The following is a 14,157-nucleotide window of genomic DNA, read 5'->3' on the forward strand; positions in this document are numbered from 1 at the left end:
CCAGCTTCGAACTACTTTTCTCAACCTTCACGGCTCACCAACACAACACACTCGCGCTCTAAAATTTTGATGGAGCCACAGCGAAAAGGCTTTGCCAGTCACACATATGGCCACTCAAACCATCTAAACTGAATCGAAACTCAAAGCTAGGTCGAACCCCTCCAAAAACAGCACCTCAACGCCAAGCTTTCTCCTCCCCATCATCAACAACTCCACAATGAATGTCCTCAACTCTCTCCGAAACGTCCTCCCTTGGGGCGAGCGAATCGTCTTCAACATAGCGCCGTGCGAGACAATTGAAATCGATACAGCTCAGGGCAAAGCCGCCCGAGCTCTGAAGCATCTGCTCAAACTGAACCACGCCAACTATGCGGTTCTCTGGAACGAGCGCAAGTTTCACAACCATGCGCCGCACTCACTTGCGGCTTATTACTTGCTTGGTGCCGATGCAGATAAATTGAATCAGTTATATGAAGCTGAGCTAAAGCCTCTGGAAGGTTGGACTGATTCTCCGAGCGAGATCAGCACGTACGATTGGAGGGATTATCTGGGGAAGAGAGAGTGAGATTCCGCTGCCAGCCTTGTGGGAGATGAATTAGTGGTCGCTGACGGAGCGTGACTAGATACCAACGAGCTTACGTCGACTTCTTCGAGGATGAGCTCGTCCGACTGGGCTACGACTGGAAGAAGGTGGTCCTCAGCTACCTCTTCTCAGGAAAAGAATCCCTCTTCAACGCTCTCACCTCTGACCGTACGTCTCTAGCCCTAACACAGATGATGCTTAAGTTAACAGACCAACCAAATAGTTGGCCATCCCCTCATACACCTTGCCTACGCTTTCGAAGTTTCCAGCCGCGAAGTCGCCATGGAAGCCCTCTCCCTCTCCTGCGTCTGCTACGGCACAACCCACAAATACCTCGATGACCCCTCTTACTCCAAAGCCGAAGCCTCATACTACTCCACATCCCTCTTCGAAATCCTCTCCAAAGTCCGGTCCGACAAACGGCTAAACAACCTCTTCACCACACCAGGAGACCACAATACGGAAATCGTCTTCCGTGACGCAGAGGCCACAATCCTCGACCACTGGAATGCTGGGAAGATAACGGCAGCTACGGAGCCGCTGAAAGTGTTCAAGGAGAGTCAGGAACTCGCCGCCGCACTGCTAACCGCTACACTGGACCCCACAAATCGGGACGCAAAGTACGACTTCTTCATGGTTCACGTCCTCACCACTAGCCACGCCGTTAGAGTACTCCTCCCACTTATCCCAGCCCGATACCAAGTGCCCCTCGTCCGCCAATGGTGGCTCATGACGCTATCCGTCTACATCGGGCAGCTAAGACCCGAAATCAACCTCGATAGCGTCCGCAAAGTCGACATCACAGGTAAGGGCTGGGATTATGTTACGGAGAAGGCGCTCTCCGGTGAACACTCAAAAGAGACCCATTACATCAAGGCTTTGCGGACATTGAGGGATACGGCGAGGACATGGGGCGATCCGGAGGAGTTCTATCTCAAGGCGGCTGTTAAGTTTGCCGATGGATTTACGGGATGGGGTGGGTTTGTTTGAGCTACCTATTCGAATTTTTTGACATCTAGTCGCTGAATTTCTCTGAATGTGTATCATATGGTTGCGCGGGTACATACACTGACGATATCCAAAAAAAAAAAAAAAAGCCATGGCGTTCGGATGTGGGTGGCGTTTTTGCCTATTGTCTGGGACTGGAAGATGCAATTTCGATAATCTATACCTTGCACCGGTCAATTTCCAACACGATCCTCCTAATTCAAATTGCATTGATTTCAGTGTACGATCCAGAGTAGAAAGCGTTAAGAAAGAAGTATAAGATCATTTCTGCCTGAAACACCAGGCCTTGATTTCACGTGGTCCTGTTTGCGCTGTTTACACACTTGACCAGCTGCAGCTCAACTCAGTCAAGGAGGTTGTCAAAATCCCAACATAATCACGAACAGCTCTACATCGCCCATAATGAGCTCATCCGCAGAGAAAAATGATGCAAATTTAGCGCCGCTTACTATACACGCCGAATACCTCCCTAACATCCGCCAAATCAGTCTTCAAATCTCCTTTCCTGCCGATTCAACACCCGAGATATCTCTCTCCGAGTCGCGTCGTGCCGTGTCGGTTTCTATAACTCGGCCCGGAAAGACAAATAATGATGGAGAGGTATCAGAGACGATAAAGCTACCGGCGAGGGTTAGCGAGAGTTCTCGACGGGTGCTGGCTGGTGCTCGACCCCCTGCTCCGATTCAACAGAATGGCAATGGTGAAGCTCCAAGGGAGTGCTCGTACCGGATGCAGGTTGATGATGCGGAACTAATGCAGCAGAGAGCTCTGGATGAGCACATGGATAGTTTTGTGCCGTGGCCTGCGGGTGATATGGCGCCATTGACTAAATTACGGTGCGAACAGTGCGAACGGATTGTTCTTGACATGCCGAGTGCTGCTCTGGACTCTCTAGCACTTGACCATGGTAGTGCGGTGGAATCGCGTCCAGTGTCGCAGTCTACGGGCTGGACGTGGAAGGATCTACCGAGCGGGAACTGGGCGGAGATGATGGATTTCTGGCACTGCCATAAACCGGACCCCCACGAAGAACACGGTGCTGGTGGAACGGCTCAGCACGCAATCGAAGATGAGAACTCGAAGGTCAAGGGATATGGCGCGTCGAACCAGGTCTTGGCTACACCGGGAACTGTACTTGTCGATGTGGCTACGTTCCTCGTCTCCGATGTCGACTGTAAAGGCTTGAGAAAGGTGAGTGATAACCTGTCCCAGTGCTTTCATTTGTTTCCAAGATAGATCCTTGATAGTGCGTAGGAAGTATGCCTACTCTTGGTCCTTGTCGTTCTCCTGGGCAAACAAGAAGGAGACCTTGTCCCTGCAATGACCAGGCCTTCGATACAATTGCCCAATAACCACAGAGTCACTCTTCATTGATGCGATTGAGGATGACGGTTTGTTATGGCGGTGGTAGGCTGGGCTCGTGCAGTTATCCTCATTCGATGGATTTCGCACCAGCTTCTGTCTCTCATTGCCTGACTTTCACCTGTTCCAAGTGTCGAATTGAGACTGCGCCTTGTTGTTTCTTCGTTGGTTTAGTCCAGAGGTGGCATCAACATGATTATGACAAGGTACATGAGGGGTCCTTAGTTAGCTGTATTATACCCGTTAGCTCATCTCAATTAAAACTCACTTGCGCACAAAACCCCATTTGCACCTTCAAGCCTGCTTTCTTCTCAAAGCGCCGCTAATCCGGGCTGCCAGGTCACTAAAGAACGCCCAGAAGGCTCTCTACTACCATCGGAAGAAGAGCTCGTATGCGACGGATGCGAGGCTTTGATCGGTGTAGAAGACCCAGTAGCCAAAGGATGGAGACTGTTCAAAACAAGTCTCTCTGCAGGAACTCCCTCAACCGAAGGAGTCTCCTCCGATGTGAACTGGGAAGCCCACCAGACAGAGCTCGTGGTGGCTGCCCAGTTGCTAGAACTCATTGAACGCGAAAGTGCACGCAGATTCATTATCCACTGCGGACTGGAAGACGGGCTTCTGGTATGCCAAATCATGCAAGATACTCAATTTCTCTCATTGACTCTGGGACAGATCTGGGTGTTCAACCCTGACATGCGTTACTCCAACTCCAGCTCTCAACACGCAATCACCGCGCAGCGAGCAATGAAGTGCTTCTTCCAGGTCACAGCCAACGTCGAGGAACTACTCCATCCGGAGCCCGGGAAGACGTCCTCTTTATCGCTTGAGGAACTTAGACTCCCGTCGAAGACATATGCTTTTCTTCTGAGAGCGTTAGAGGCAAGCAACAACAAGCTCCCTCGATCAGCGCGGACGTTCCAAGAAAATTGGAGCGTCGGCATCCTGCACCGATTCGAGAGGTCGAAGCGGTCTTGAGGAAGGAGCGCTCTGCGAGATGGGATGAGACGGTGCCTTCCCGTTCGGAAGCGGCGCTCTACTTGCTCAATACCGCGACGACATGTCCTTGTTGTTGTTCAACTTCTGCATTCTTCAACCAGCTTATCGCTTACCCGACTCTCGCTCGATCACTGAAGCTAAAACCATTGTCTTACGGAACGCATTCGCTACACTCGATTCATTGTAAGTGCTATATTTACGTCCTTCTCCAACATCCTCAGTCAGTATTAACCACCAGACACTACCAGTAACAACCAAACCATCCCTACCCTCATCTCATCAAAACAGTCCAAGACTCTCCCACTCACTCAACCAACCACCATCACCCAAACTCAACCCCCAAATGACCACAATCACCACACCAACACCCACCCCGACACACACAACCCCTACACACTCCCAAAACCCAAGCACCGCCTCAACCTCAAGCTGCAACTCCGCCTTCAGATACACCTCCAGCACCGACTACGAGGAATCCCCCGCCACCGCGTCCGCCTCGGCAGCCGCAGCCTGGGCTCATATCGAAGACACCCGCAACCCAGCCATGAAGCGCCAGGCCGCAGTCGATTGGCTCTCCGAAGCCTTTGCGAGACTCAGTCTGCAGGCGGATATTGAGCGGGAGCAGCGGCGGAGGTCGACTTCTGAGAAGAAGGAAAGAGAGACCGCGGATGGGGGTTCGAAGAAGGTAGACTCAAAGCGGTCGTCGATGGTAACGCCGCCGGTGATCAGGGTTACGCCTCCGAGTCCGGAGACGGCGGTTTCGGTGGTTGTTGCGCCGGCGTCAGTGCCAGTGCCAGTGCCAGTTTTAGCGCCGACAGCAGCGTCAGCGTCAGCGGCAGGATCAGGATCGGTGGCGGAGGTAATGGCAACATCTGTGCATTAGCAGCGAGCCTGCATGGGGCCGGAAGCGGTTTCTTCTTCCTAGGTGATCTTGTGGTATGCCGTGAGATTGATGGCGAGAGATGGCGGTGTCCTTGCTTTGTTCGTATGCCGTATCGATTGACGGAGTTGGCTGGGCTTGCTGCAAGCCGAAACTCTAAAGGGCGTTGCGATGCGTCTGCGTGTATTCCATGTGTTCTTGGCTTAGCGATACGTTATACTACCCTACTATTCTTACATGAACTTTAACTCTGTAGAGCGCTTATAACTACGGAGTACAGTAAATAGACTTTGATCCTTTGCCTGATAGAGTGGTAGGTTAGCCCAGGTTGACCTCGTATACAAGGAGGAGCGATTGAGAGGATATATACTATTGGAGATGTTGGTAGAGACAGTTCACCTTGGTTAGTATACCGCTTATCCAAGGCTGAGATTGTATCGCCGAGCTTTATCCGAGCGATAGAAGTACTGTGATATAATGACACTACAGGGCCTATTCGGCTCGCCGATGGAGCTACTGAAGATTGTTCTTCTGTAGCTACTAACGTAACTGTCCGTCAGTAGAGTGGGAGGCTTCTCGCCCGCCATTCTACCTCGAATCAAGATAGAAGGCAGCTGAAGACAGTACGGAGTATACTTACAGTAGAGAAGCAGGCGCGGAGAAGCAGCATCTGATCTCAGTGGCTTTTCGCTCCATAACTGCTCTCTCTACGACCTTTCTCGTCCCATTCGATCCTCATATCACTACGAGTGGTGTTCAAGTTGGCCGACGCTGGAGTTTACTTCCGAAACCTGAGCCCGCAAAGAGGGGCGTTTCTGATGGATCTTCACGATCTCCACCAGCTTGGCCAGACTGGGCCGCTGGATACGGAGTTGCTCGGCGGGCGGTTCCAACTTCCTCTTGTTGGCTCTTCTTTCAATGAGATGGTTGCGCAAGATCGATTGAATGGCGCCAGTCTTGCATGTTCTCTACCACGAGTCATGAGACCCCTGGTTCGGTAGAGAAATAGGAACACTACAGGACGAACCGGTAGAATCGAGATGTGCTTCCTTTGGAGGGAGCTCGCTTCCCCAAACGGCTCCACTTGACTGTTCCATCGTTGCCTAGAACAGGATAAGCGCCAGCCGGTGTCATCGAGAGTTCGTACCCAAGTGACGGATCTTTTTGCCGAACGACCTTTGTAACTGGCGGTGTGCTGAAGAAAGAGAATTCAGTCAAGTTCATTTGATGAAGGCCCCTCCCGAAGCGCCTGTCGATTAGCGCTATGATTGAACGATATGAGATCGGGGTTGGATAAACTCTCTGGATGGCTGATCGTACATTATCTGAACTATGACCTTTCCTGATCCGGAGAAACGGAAAAAGCAAGAGGGAGCCAGGTGAAAGCGAGGAGACTAAACGAGGAAAAAGAGGGGGCTGTTAGCCTGACCAAGACGCAGAGACAAGGCAGAGAGCACCTTCTCAAACGCCGGCGCTGTCTTGATTTGACAGGAGAGGGACCGTCGGGCCAAAAATTTGACATGTCACATTCCAAATTGATGAAGCGCGAGCCCTGGGTCCTTCCTTTTATGATGATGGGTTTCTCGAGTCTCGACACAGACGCGAGCTAGCGTCAGAAACGGGTCTGGGAGGCTTCGGCGAGGTGTCGCTGGCACTCGCTGCCGATTTGGAATCCGCGATATCAACGATGCAGACTGCACGGTCCCCAATTCGGTTCCAGATCATCTCATGTTGCATATCTGGACCGAAAATTAGAGCAGGGATGATGTGAGTTGATAACAGGACTCGTCGGGGATAAAAGCATGTCCTGCATGCGCCGAGTTTCGCTGTGGACTGTCGCTCAAGCTAGCTCCGAAAAGGATGTTAAAATCTGATGCCGAGTCCACCGGAGGTGGTCAGCTCCGCTTCCTTTATGTATCAATTTTCATGCCACAAATCAAATGCAGCGCAGGTCAGCCTGCCCGCCAATTGTTCATGCATCAATCCTACGCTAGCCGCCAAGACATGAGAAATATACTGATCGACAGCGCTGGGAGTGGGGATCGCCTGTTTATTTACCCCAGACCTTGATAGAGTTCAGCTTCAACAGCCCACTGCTCAACTTGAGACCCGTGCTGCATGCAGGCCGGTTCATCCGTGGAGACACAAAGGACAGGGTCTAACTTCTGCCTCGTTTCAAGAATAGATCATTTCAAACACAACTGGAGTCCAAGCTTTGGCATGCTCCGAATCCCGAGAATCGCTGTTGAAGATTCCTGTTCGCAGGCGACTGGTATGTGATCGACAGGAAAGATAGGAGAATGTCGTATCCATCGCTTCTCAACTTCCAATGGAGACACTGTAGCAGGGGTGTGATATACCGATGGCGTCTTGCAGGAGGAGCTGAGGAAGATTAGACAAGAAAGAAAGCAGACCGAAAGTGGTATAGGCGCTTCTGACCATCCCCGAGCGGCTGAATCCCCAAAATCCTGTCGATGTACAGATGGTTCGACGCAGGATGGAACACCCAAAAAGAAGCTCCAGGGATAAACCATGCCAACGGTACGAGGCTGATAGGATACTCAACCTGTGGCGCCCCTGAGCAAGCCTTTCCCTGCAAGAAATCAGCCGGAGGAGTGTCACCAACAGGACTCAGAGGTCAGTGCTGAAATGACCTCAAAGCTCAAGATTTCTCTTGAAGTTGCCTCCTAGTCCAAGTTATGATTGGTCCACTTTGAGCAGAGCGTCAGCTTGGTCCATAATCCTGGGGACGGCGAAGCGAGAGACTTGAGCGAGATACTCCGTACTGATAGCCTAGTCGCACATGGGGCAGATGGAGCACTACTGTAGGATCCGCTAGGTGTCTCCATAGGTCGGAAAAGTCTTTGTCGCCCGTGTATACATCAATATCAGAGGATTTTGGGCTGATTTGCCCCCGACCCTATTGAATCTCTGGGACAGATCCTTTCAATCACAATTGCGTGAACCAGTCACATATGCGTATCCACTCTTCGATAAATGCCGATGACTGAATTCACATCGAAGGTCGCATCAACGGTTTCCGAACCAAGAGTGCCACTGCCGCTTGTCAAATCAGCAAGAATGGTACGATTTTTTTTTGTGTTGTATTTTTGCTTTTCCGAGTAGCCTCACTTTTTGTCGGCTCCATGGTTGAGACTGAGGAGGAGCATTATTGTGGCACACATAACATGTCTATCGCGCAAGACTTACTGGTCTTATTATGGAATGCAAGTCATGGACGGGACGATCCGAACAATCCGAACAAATCCTGCCGCAGAAGTGACATGTTGGATACAGGGGGTTCGAGAATTGGGGGAGGCGCCGGAGGTGTGAACATGTAATTGTTCTTTGGATGTCTTGAATGCAGGCTAATTCAGACCCCAATCGATCGGTCCAAGCTAATTCGAAGATCTCCCGGGGTCACCGTAAAGGATTTGGAGGAATTCCCAGCGTCCCACTGCGGCCCCAAGTCATTTACCAGAGGGCCGAACTATATAAAGAAAGAGGGGACCCGGAGCATTGAGCCCACCAGCTGAATCGCAAACACCACCGGTCGAACCTCAAGAATCTTACTGGAAGACATCAAGACACAAACATGTTCGAACATCCTGCCGTCGATAGCCAGGCCCAGCCCTTGAAGAGAGCCGATGCCACTCGGTCCGTCAAGCCGCTGACTGGCCCAGAGAGCAACGACACAATGACTGTAAGTCTTTGACAGCCCTTGCCCAACCACCGTTATCAGCACTGACAATGTCCATGATAGATGCCGGGTGTTCGCTGCCCACAATGCCAAAGAGGCGGCAAGGAAACATGGGTCATTCCTGGCAAATATTGCCATGTATGTGGCACCCCCTGCGGATAAGGCATTTTGAGGTATGGCAGTTGCGGCGCACCTAGACGCCGAGATTCATTAGCAATCATGACTGACAAATCTCGCGCAGGCTCTCAAAATTTCAGAGCACGACTGGAACGAGAAAACCATTTCTCGCCTTGCGGAAGACACTCAACACAACCGCATGTATGCAACGATTTGTCCAACGTCTTTGCGGTATCTGCAAACGCTCCAAACGGCGAGCAACACGGCTCTGGGGGGGGGCAAGTCCGATGGCCGTTTCCACCACATCAACAAGCACCGCGGGGACCTCCTCCTGATCCGGGAGCAAAAAGCAGGCGCAATGCGGGCATCGCACCATAATCAAAGACGAAAGAGTCGGGTCAACTGGGTCAATGGGTCATTGTATTCTAGATAAAGACCAGATCATTAGCATCTGGCATTAATGGGAAGAAATTCGTTCTTGCAAAGCTTCGGTCAGATGAGAGAGGAGAGTGCGGAGTACAGGTACCTTCTTTTGGTAACTACGTGGGTAGTTAATCGCACCTTCCTGATCAGTATACTAGATGTTGAGGCCTTGTGCATCAGGCATAAACAGGTGTAGAGTGTATATCACGTGACTATACAGCAGCTTGGGCGCCTGAGGCGTCAGTGCGGGTGTGCGCGGATGACGTCACGCGCTCCTCCTCGGAGTACTCCGCATAGCCAGATATGGGCGAATTGCCAGAGAACCTAAAGAATGGTGCCTGAATGAACAGGGAACCCTAAATAGGAAATATACACCGGCTGAGGGGGTACCACCGAGGGTTCGCTATAGCCCGGGAGTAAGCTTTATCCAAGGTTAGAGGTAGTAACGAATGGACTCCCACTTCACATCCAGTTAAACGCTGCCTCTTCGACTGCTCAATTGTTAAAAGGCCCAGGGCTGTGACAATTTTACTCTATCTACTACTTAGCGAGGTAAGGTTAGTAGAAGCCTATCCTAAGCCGCCCTTCCACCAGCTTATATCTCACTGGAGACAAAGGGAGTGAGTAGACCTTCTTTAAAATCACAGATATACTAGCTTACCCGATAGATATCTGGTTAAACCGATAAGCTCGAAACATAGGCTTTAGATTCTTCGAGGTGCCGAGTGGGATAGTCCTCCGAACGGGGATGGGTAGAGGGTGCTTATACTTCGTATCCAAAGGCCAACTGGCAAAGCTCGCTGGAAGCACGCCCGTGATATCGAAATCGACGACCCAGAGATTTCCCGACTGGTCGACGGGGAAGTTCTCGCGGTAGATATCACCGTAGTAGCATAATAATGGCTCATCGCTGAAATCAACCGTACCATGATCCTGAGTAGTGCTGGAGCTGAGGATTTGGAGAAGCTATGGGTTTGGAGTTGTAGTTAGACATTCATTCTTGCGCGCTCTAATGCGCTGGTATTCTGATATCCCACATATCGCAAAGCAAGGCGCGGGATGGAGCCTACTTACCCGATTAATGGAATCCTGCAGCTCTTGTACCGAAGTATATATCTTTGCTGCCTCTCGATCCTTGAAAAACATATGTCTGATATACCGCTCTGTGACCCAAAGTTTCCAGAGACTCCCTCTGGCGGCTTCACGGCGATTAGCTCAGACAGCGCCTTTGCCCGCTCTTCGTCGGACGCAAGGTGATGGATATTAATGTACTCCATTACGAGGTAAGCGCTTGGGCTATGCTCTGGGAGCCAGGCATGGTAGAGTTCTGGGATGCGCATGGTTGACTGAGGATTTGCGCTTATGTGAGTGTAAAAGAAAAGCTGCGCGTGGGCTTCCGCCATTTTAGCATTGTTATACTTGATGAAGACGGTCTTCCCATTCTCTGTTCTGTATGTTAAATGATTATAGTCGTGACCTTTCTGGCGGCACAGTTCAACGACTTGGTCTTTAGAGGGCAGATCCGGGATAGAGGTGTTCAATATTTCCCTATCAGCGACAAACATGTTGAACGTTGAATGCCCGGTTATGATAAGGCGCGTGAAGTCAAAGCGAAGCAAGCCTTGATTGTTCGCGGTGACAGATGTCGCATGTACAGACACATGACCAAGCACGTGACCACATCGTAGGCGAGTGCCTCTAAGATAGCATCATCACCACGTTGTTCATTCATCTTCCAAACTCCTCCTAGTGTACCACGTAGCTACAGACCCAGTACCTCGTTGCATTCAACCTTCCCACACCTCAACCTATCTGTACCTTAAACACCAAAACCATGGCAGAGACATACCCCATCGGCTCCCGCAGCGAGTGCGAACGGCTAGTAAAAGACTGGGGGTTTCGACATGTTTTCACATGGACAGACGGAAGGTAAGTGGCGGGGCTCACTGTTACACTATATACCCAGTTCAACTTAAGGCTTCGAGTTATCTAACGTGTAGCCAACAGCAACGCATACTACCCTCCTCACACGCATGGCGGCCTAACGACGCACCTCATACGCCGCGGAACCTTGACAATAACGTACCCTGACGATAATGTCAAGTTGCACGACGGCGAGGTTAAGAAGGAGACATTTGGTGTCGGGACCAGGGTTGATGTGCCAGCTGGCAAGCGACACGAGGTTTGGATTGGAGAGGAGGGGTGTGAGTATGTAATTGGTGAATGAGGAGTTTTTGTTCTGTATTGAACCTGAGTTTGAATGGACCAAGTATTATTATTGGTGGTAAATTTGTTCTGCGCGCTCTAGACAAGCTTCTAGGGCAGCCTAATTGCAGAATATGGGTCTCTAATATGGAAAAGGTATCCGGGAGGCTATCAACAAATCAAGTCTATGGTATATCCAAGTACATGGGAGGTAGCAGTAACCAGTACTGCGCCCTCAACCCGCAACCGCATGCTTTTAATATGTGAACCTAAAGTCAAGTCTACAGGCAATTAGCGAATGACTATGCTTTGTAACTGAAGGAGGCCATACCGTTTGTTTCCTTCATCAGTAGTTGTGGTGAGGTAGTGTATTCTTTCCTCGCTCGTCATTTTATCCCAGACCTCTGCACGTTTCCTGCAACGACGGTTAGCATGCTTCGCATAAAAAGCGTAAGAAATGACCAATCATGCACGTACTTGTTGCGCCACTGGTAGTAGAATCTAGCCCCAATAAAGAGCCCCAAACTCAGAGCAGCCAGGGCTATCAAAACCCGGTTACCGACGCGGTAGTATGGCTTGTCGTCCTCTCGGTAGATCTGGAACTCGGGTCAGCAACTGATATGCAAGATATAAATGAGATGCGAATAGCGTTGGTCTTACGTTGTTGGCATAGATGTTTGACACCTGAACAAACATGTTGTATAGAGCGCTAGCAACCGTCCTGGTGGCAACCGAGCCGGCGTTTCTCGAGGTCATGGCGACAATGATAGCATGCACGTACGGGGCCCCCACCAGAAGAGTGTTGAGCACCCAGCGAGACCAACTCGAAGTGCCGTCTGGAAGAACGACAAGGGCGATGAGCGGTACCAAACACCAGATTTCAGACACGATTCCGAGCAGGAATCGAATGTTGAAACGCTCGGAGATCCAGGTCCAGAAGAGGAGGTTGATAATGAAGATAACGTAAGAGGGAATTGTCAGCATGTTGGTCTCGAAGGTTTGGAAACCCAATGACTTCAAGTTCAACGTCAGATAACTGGTTGCGGGCGTATTGGGAACCATCCAAACAACGCCTAGCAGATAGATAGGCCACATATCGTAGTCACAGAGGGCCTTCCAGAGCATCTTGGGGGTGATTGCTTGCCGGTTGTGCATGGTTCCCTTACTAGGGTCATCCCGAAGGATACGGTTCACAAGGATCTTCTCTTCGTGCTCATTGAACCATCCATTCTTGCCTCTAAAACGGCCTTTCGTCTGCGTCGGTGATGGGGGCATCCAAAAAATAGCAATGATGCCAATGACTCCGGTAATGAGGCCTTCGAAGGCGAAGAGATATCTCCACCCCCCGGTACCATCATCACGTCTGACGTGGAGGAAGCCATAAGCCAAGAACGCACCGATAATAGCAGTTCCCTGGTAAGAGACCCAGAAAAAGCTGAGGCGGATTGGCAGCTCTTTAGACTTGTACCAGAAGGAGAGGAACAGAATAGTATCCGGAATACTAATCCTCGTTAGTGGAACCAATACTCGCAAAGAAGAGGCCTGGGACGACTCACAATCCACCCTCAAATAGACCCAAGAGCGCCCTACAGATGAAGTATCCAGTCTTGTTATGCAAAAACGCCTGACACGAGGCTATCAAGGACCAGGCAATCATCTGACACGGAATCCATCTGTCGGGACCAAGAGCTTTCGAGATCAGCTGAGACGGAAGCTCAGCAAACAGGAAGGCGCAATAGAAAATGGTTTGTCCGGTATTGTAGTCATTGGTGTTCATCCCCAAATCGGGCAGCATGTTGTCAGAATTAGCTTGAACGACATTTCCGCGATCAAGCTGTAGCGCGAAAAACGTCAGACAAGCAAAGGTGCATACTCTCCAGTCGACCTATAGCAGAGTTTAGTATGTGTCATGACCCGCAGTAAAAGGGCAAAGGAGAATAAGGCTACCTTTCTTATAAGACGTTGCTCCTCGGACTCCGTCCACTCGAACTCAGGGTCCCAGCGGTGGATCCCCTCATATTCTGGGATCGGCTTATAGAACCTGGGGTCCTCGGTTTGATCAAAGGCCCCTTCGCTGTAAGCCTTGATTCGTCTGTAGCCGCCCTCAGATGTTGAAGAAGCTTCTGAGTCGATGACAGCATCTGGACCCTTCTTTTCATCGACAGGGGCAGACGTTTGAATGCTGACAGTGGCATCATTGACAGCCATTTTGTCGATAGAGCTCGCCATAGCTGCAGGCAAATCAGAGCGTCTGGGTGGTCGACCAAGATATTGGCGATATTGGCTCCGAGGAGATGGAGGATTTAAAGGATCATTTGGCCTCAGCTATCTTGCTGGTGTCATCTTTCTTGCTACCACTTTGCCCACGATCTATCACGCCATCTTCGCCAACGTCTCAAGAGCTCGAGAGCAACCCGCACGCCTGTGGATAAACCCGACAATCATCACCAATCGCGGACAGGAATCCGTGAGAAGGAAAGGTATTTCGCACATGGTTTGGAACAGATGGTTGTTCTGGATTACGGCTGATCTTCGGTGGACCATCATGGGAAAGGAAGCTAACGCGGCAAGGCAAGAGGCGAAGAAGAACCTTCTTTCGGTTATCCATAGTGATCATTTCTTAAGTCAGTCAGACATGTTCACTAAGACCCAATGAGCCTAGAGTCGGGTGGGATTTGATATCGCGCAAACAATGCGGCGGTTGCGTTATGAAGGACGAGTAAGGTTGACGGGATGATGTCGTGGGCTTGTGTGTTAGCTTAACGCCGACTGGGCCGCAAGCTCTGCTGTTGGATTGGAAACAAGGCGATGAGATTGGCGCATAATGGATGTAGATGTCGCCATACTCAGCATCGTCGCAACATCAACCTAAGCTATGAT

General features: G+C 50.6%; 7 protein-coding genes across 7 annotated transcripts; 4 read left to right on the forward strand and 3 right to left on the reverse strand.

Moving 5' to 3' along the window:
• The first annotated feature begins 37 nt into the window (after window positions 1–37).
• On the forward strand, window positions 38–1,846 carry BJY04DRAFT_185952 (questin oxidase family protein). Its single transcript, XM_073710823.1, has 3 exons — window positions 38–561; window positions 624–751; window positions 807–1,846. The coding sequence occupies exons 1-3, from the start codon at window positions 218–220 to the stop codon at window positions 1,571–1,573; spliced, it is 1,239 nt and encodes a 412-aa protein (XP_073572570.1). The 5' UTR covers window positions 38–217; the 3' UTR covers window positions 1,574–1,846.
• Window positions 1,847–1,890: 44 nt separating this feature from the next.
• Window positions 1,891–4,081, forward strand: BJY04DRAFT_34289 (HECT-type E3 ubiquitin transferase). The gene is made up of 3 exons (XM_073720175.1): window positions 1,891–2,782; window positions 3,293–3,577; window positions 3,629–4,081. The coding sequence occupies exons 1-3, from the start codon at window positions 1,994–1,996 to the stop codon at window positions 3,929–3,931; spliced, it is 1,377 nt and encodes a 458-aa protein (XP_073572571.1). The 5' UTR covers window positions 1,891–1,993; the 3' UTR covers window positions 3,932–4,081.
• A 214-nt stretch (window positions 4,082–4,295) lies between these two features.
• On the forward strand, window positions 4,296–4,835 carry BJY04DRAFT_216857 (uncharacterized protein; the record flags this gene model as incomplete). The annotated part of the gene is made up of 1 exon (XM_073715870.1): window positions 4,296–4,835. One exon carries the CDS (start codon window positions 4,296–4,298, stop codon window positions 4,833–4,835), a length of 540 nt encoding a protein of 179 aa, XP_073572572.1.
• Window positions 4,836–5,217: 382 nt separating this feature from the next.
• BJY04DRAFT_34307 (uncharacterized protein) lies at window positions 5,218–5,538 on the reverse strand. Its single transcript, XM_073720176.1, has one exon. It carries the CDS (start codon window positions 5,417–5,419, stop codon window positions 5,249–5,251), a length of 171 nt encoding a protein of 56 aa, XP_073572573.1. The 5' UTR covers window positions 5,420–5,538; the 3' UTR covers window positions 5,218–5,248.
• Window positions 5,539–9,729: 4,191 nt separating this feature from the next.
• BJY04DRAFT_216859 (uncharacterized protein) lies at window positions 9,730–10,637 on the reverse strand (the record flags this gene model as incomplete). The annotated part of the gene is made up of 3 exons (XM_073715871.1): window positions 9,730–10,038; window positions 10,147–10,169; window positions 10,232–10,637. 3 exons carry the CDS (start codon window positions 10,635–10,637, stop codon window positions 9,730–9,732), a joined length of 738 nt encoding a protein of 245 aa, XP_073572574.1.
• Window positions 10,638–10,806: 169 nt separating this feature from the next.
• BJY04DRAFT_185962 (uncharacterized protein) lies at window positions 10,807–11,960 on the forward strand. Its single transcript, XM_073710824.1, has 3 exons — window positions 10,807–10,999; window positions 11,078–11,873; window positions 11,938–11,960. The coding sequence occupies exons 1-2, from the start codon at window positions 10,907–10,909 to the stop codon at window positions 11,297–11,299; spliced, it is 315 nt and encodes a 104-aa protein (XP_073572575.1). The 5' UTR covers window positions 10,807–10,906; the 3' UTR covers window positions 11,300–11,873; window positions 11,938–11,960.
• BJY04DRAFT_34346 (putative transporter) lies at window positions 11,629–13,589 on the reverse strand. Its single transcript, XM_073720177.1, has 4 exons — window positions 13,225–13,589; window positions 12,834–13,162; window positions 11,938–12,778; window positions 11,629–11,873 (listed from the first exon to the last, which is right to left on the reverse strand). The coding sequence occupies exons 1-4, from the start codon at window positions 13,504–13,506 to the stop codon at window positions 11,664–11,666; spliced, it is 1,662 nt and encodes a 553-aa protein (XP_073572576.1). The 5' UTR covers window positions 13,507–13,589; the 3' UTR covers window positions 11,629–11,663.
• Window positions 13,590–14,157: the final 568 nt, after the last annotated feature.

This window comes from Aspergillus karnatakaensis, assembly GCF_047715665.1.
Source record: "Aspergillus karnatakaensis strain CBS 102800 unplaced genomic scaffold BJY04scaffold_17, whole genome shotgun sequence".
NCBI lineage: Eukaryota > Fungi > Ascomycota > Eurotiomycetes > Eurotiales > Aspergillaceae > Aspergillus > Aspergillus karnatakaensis.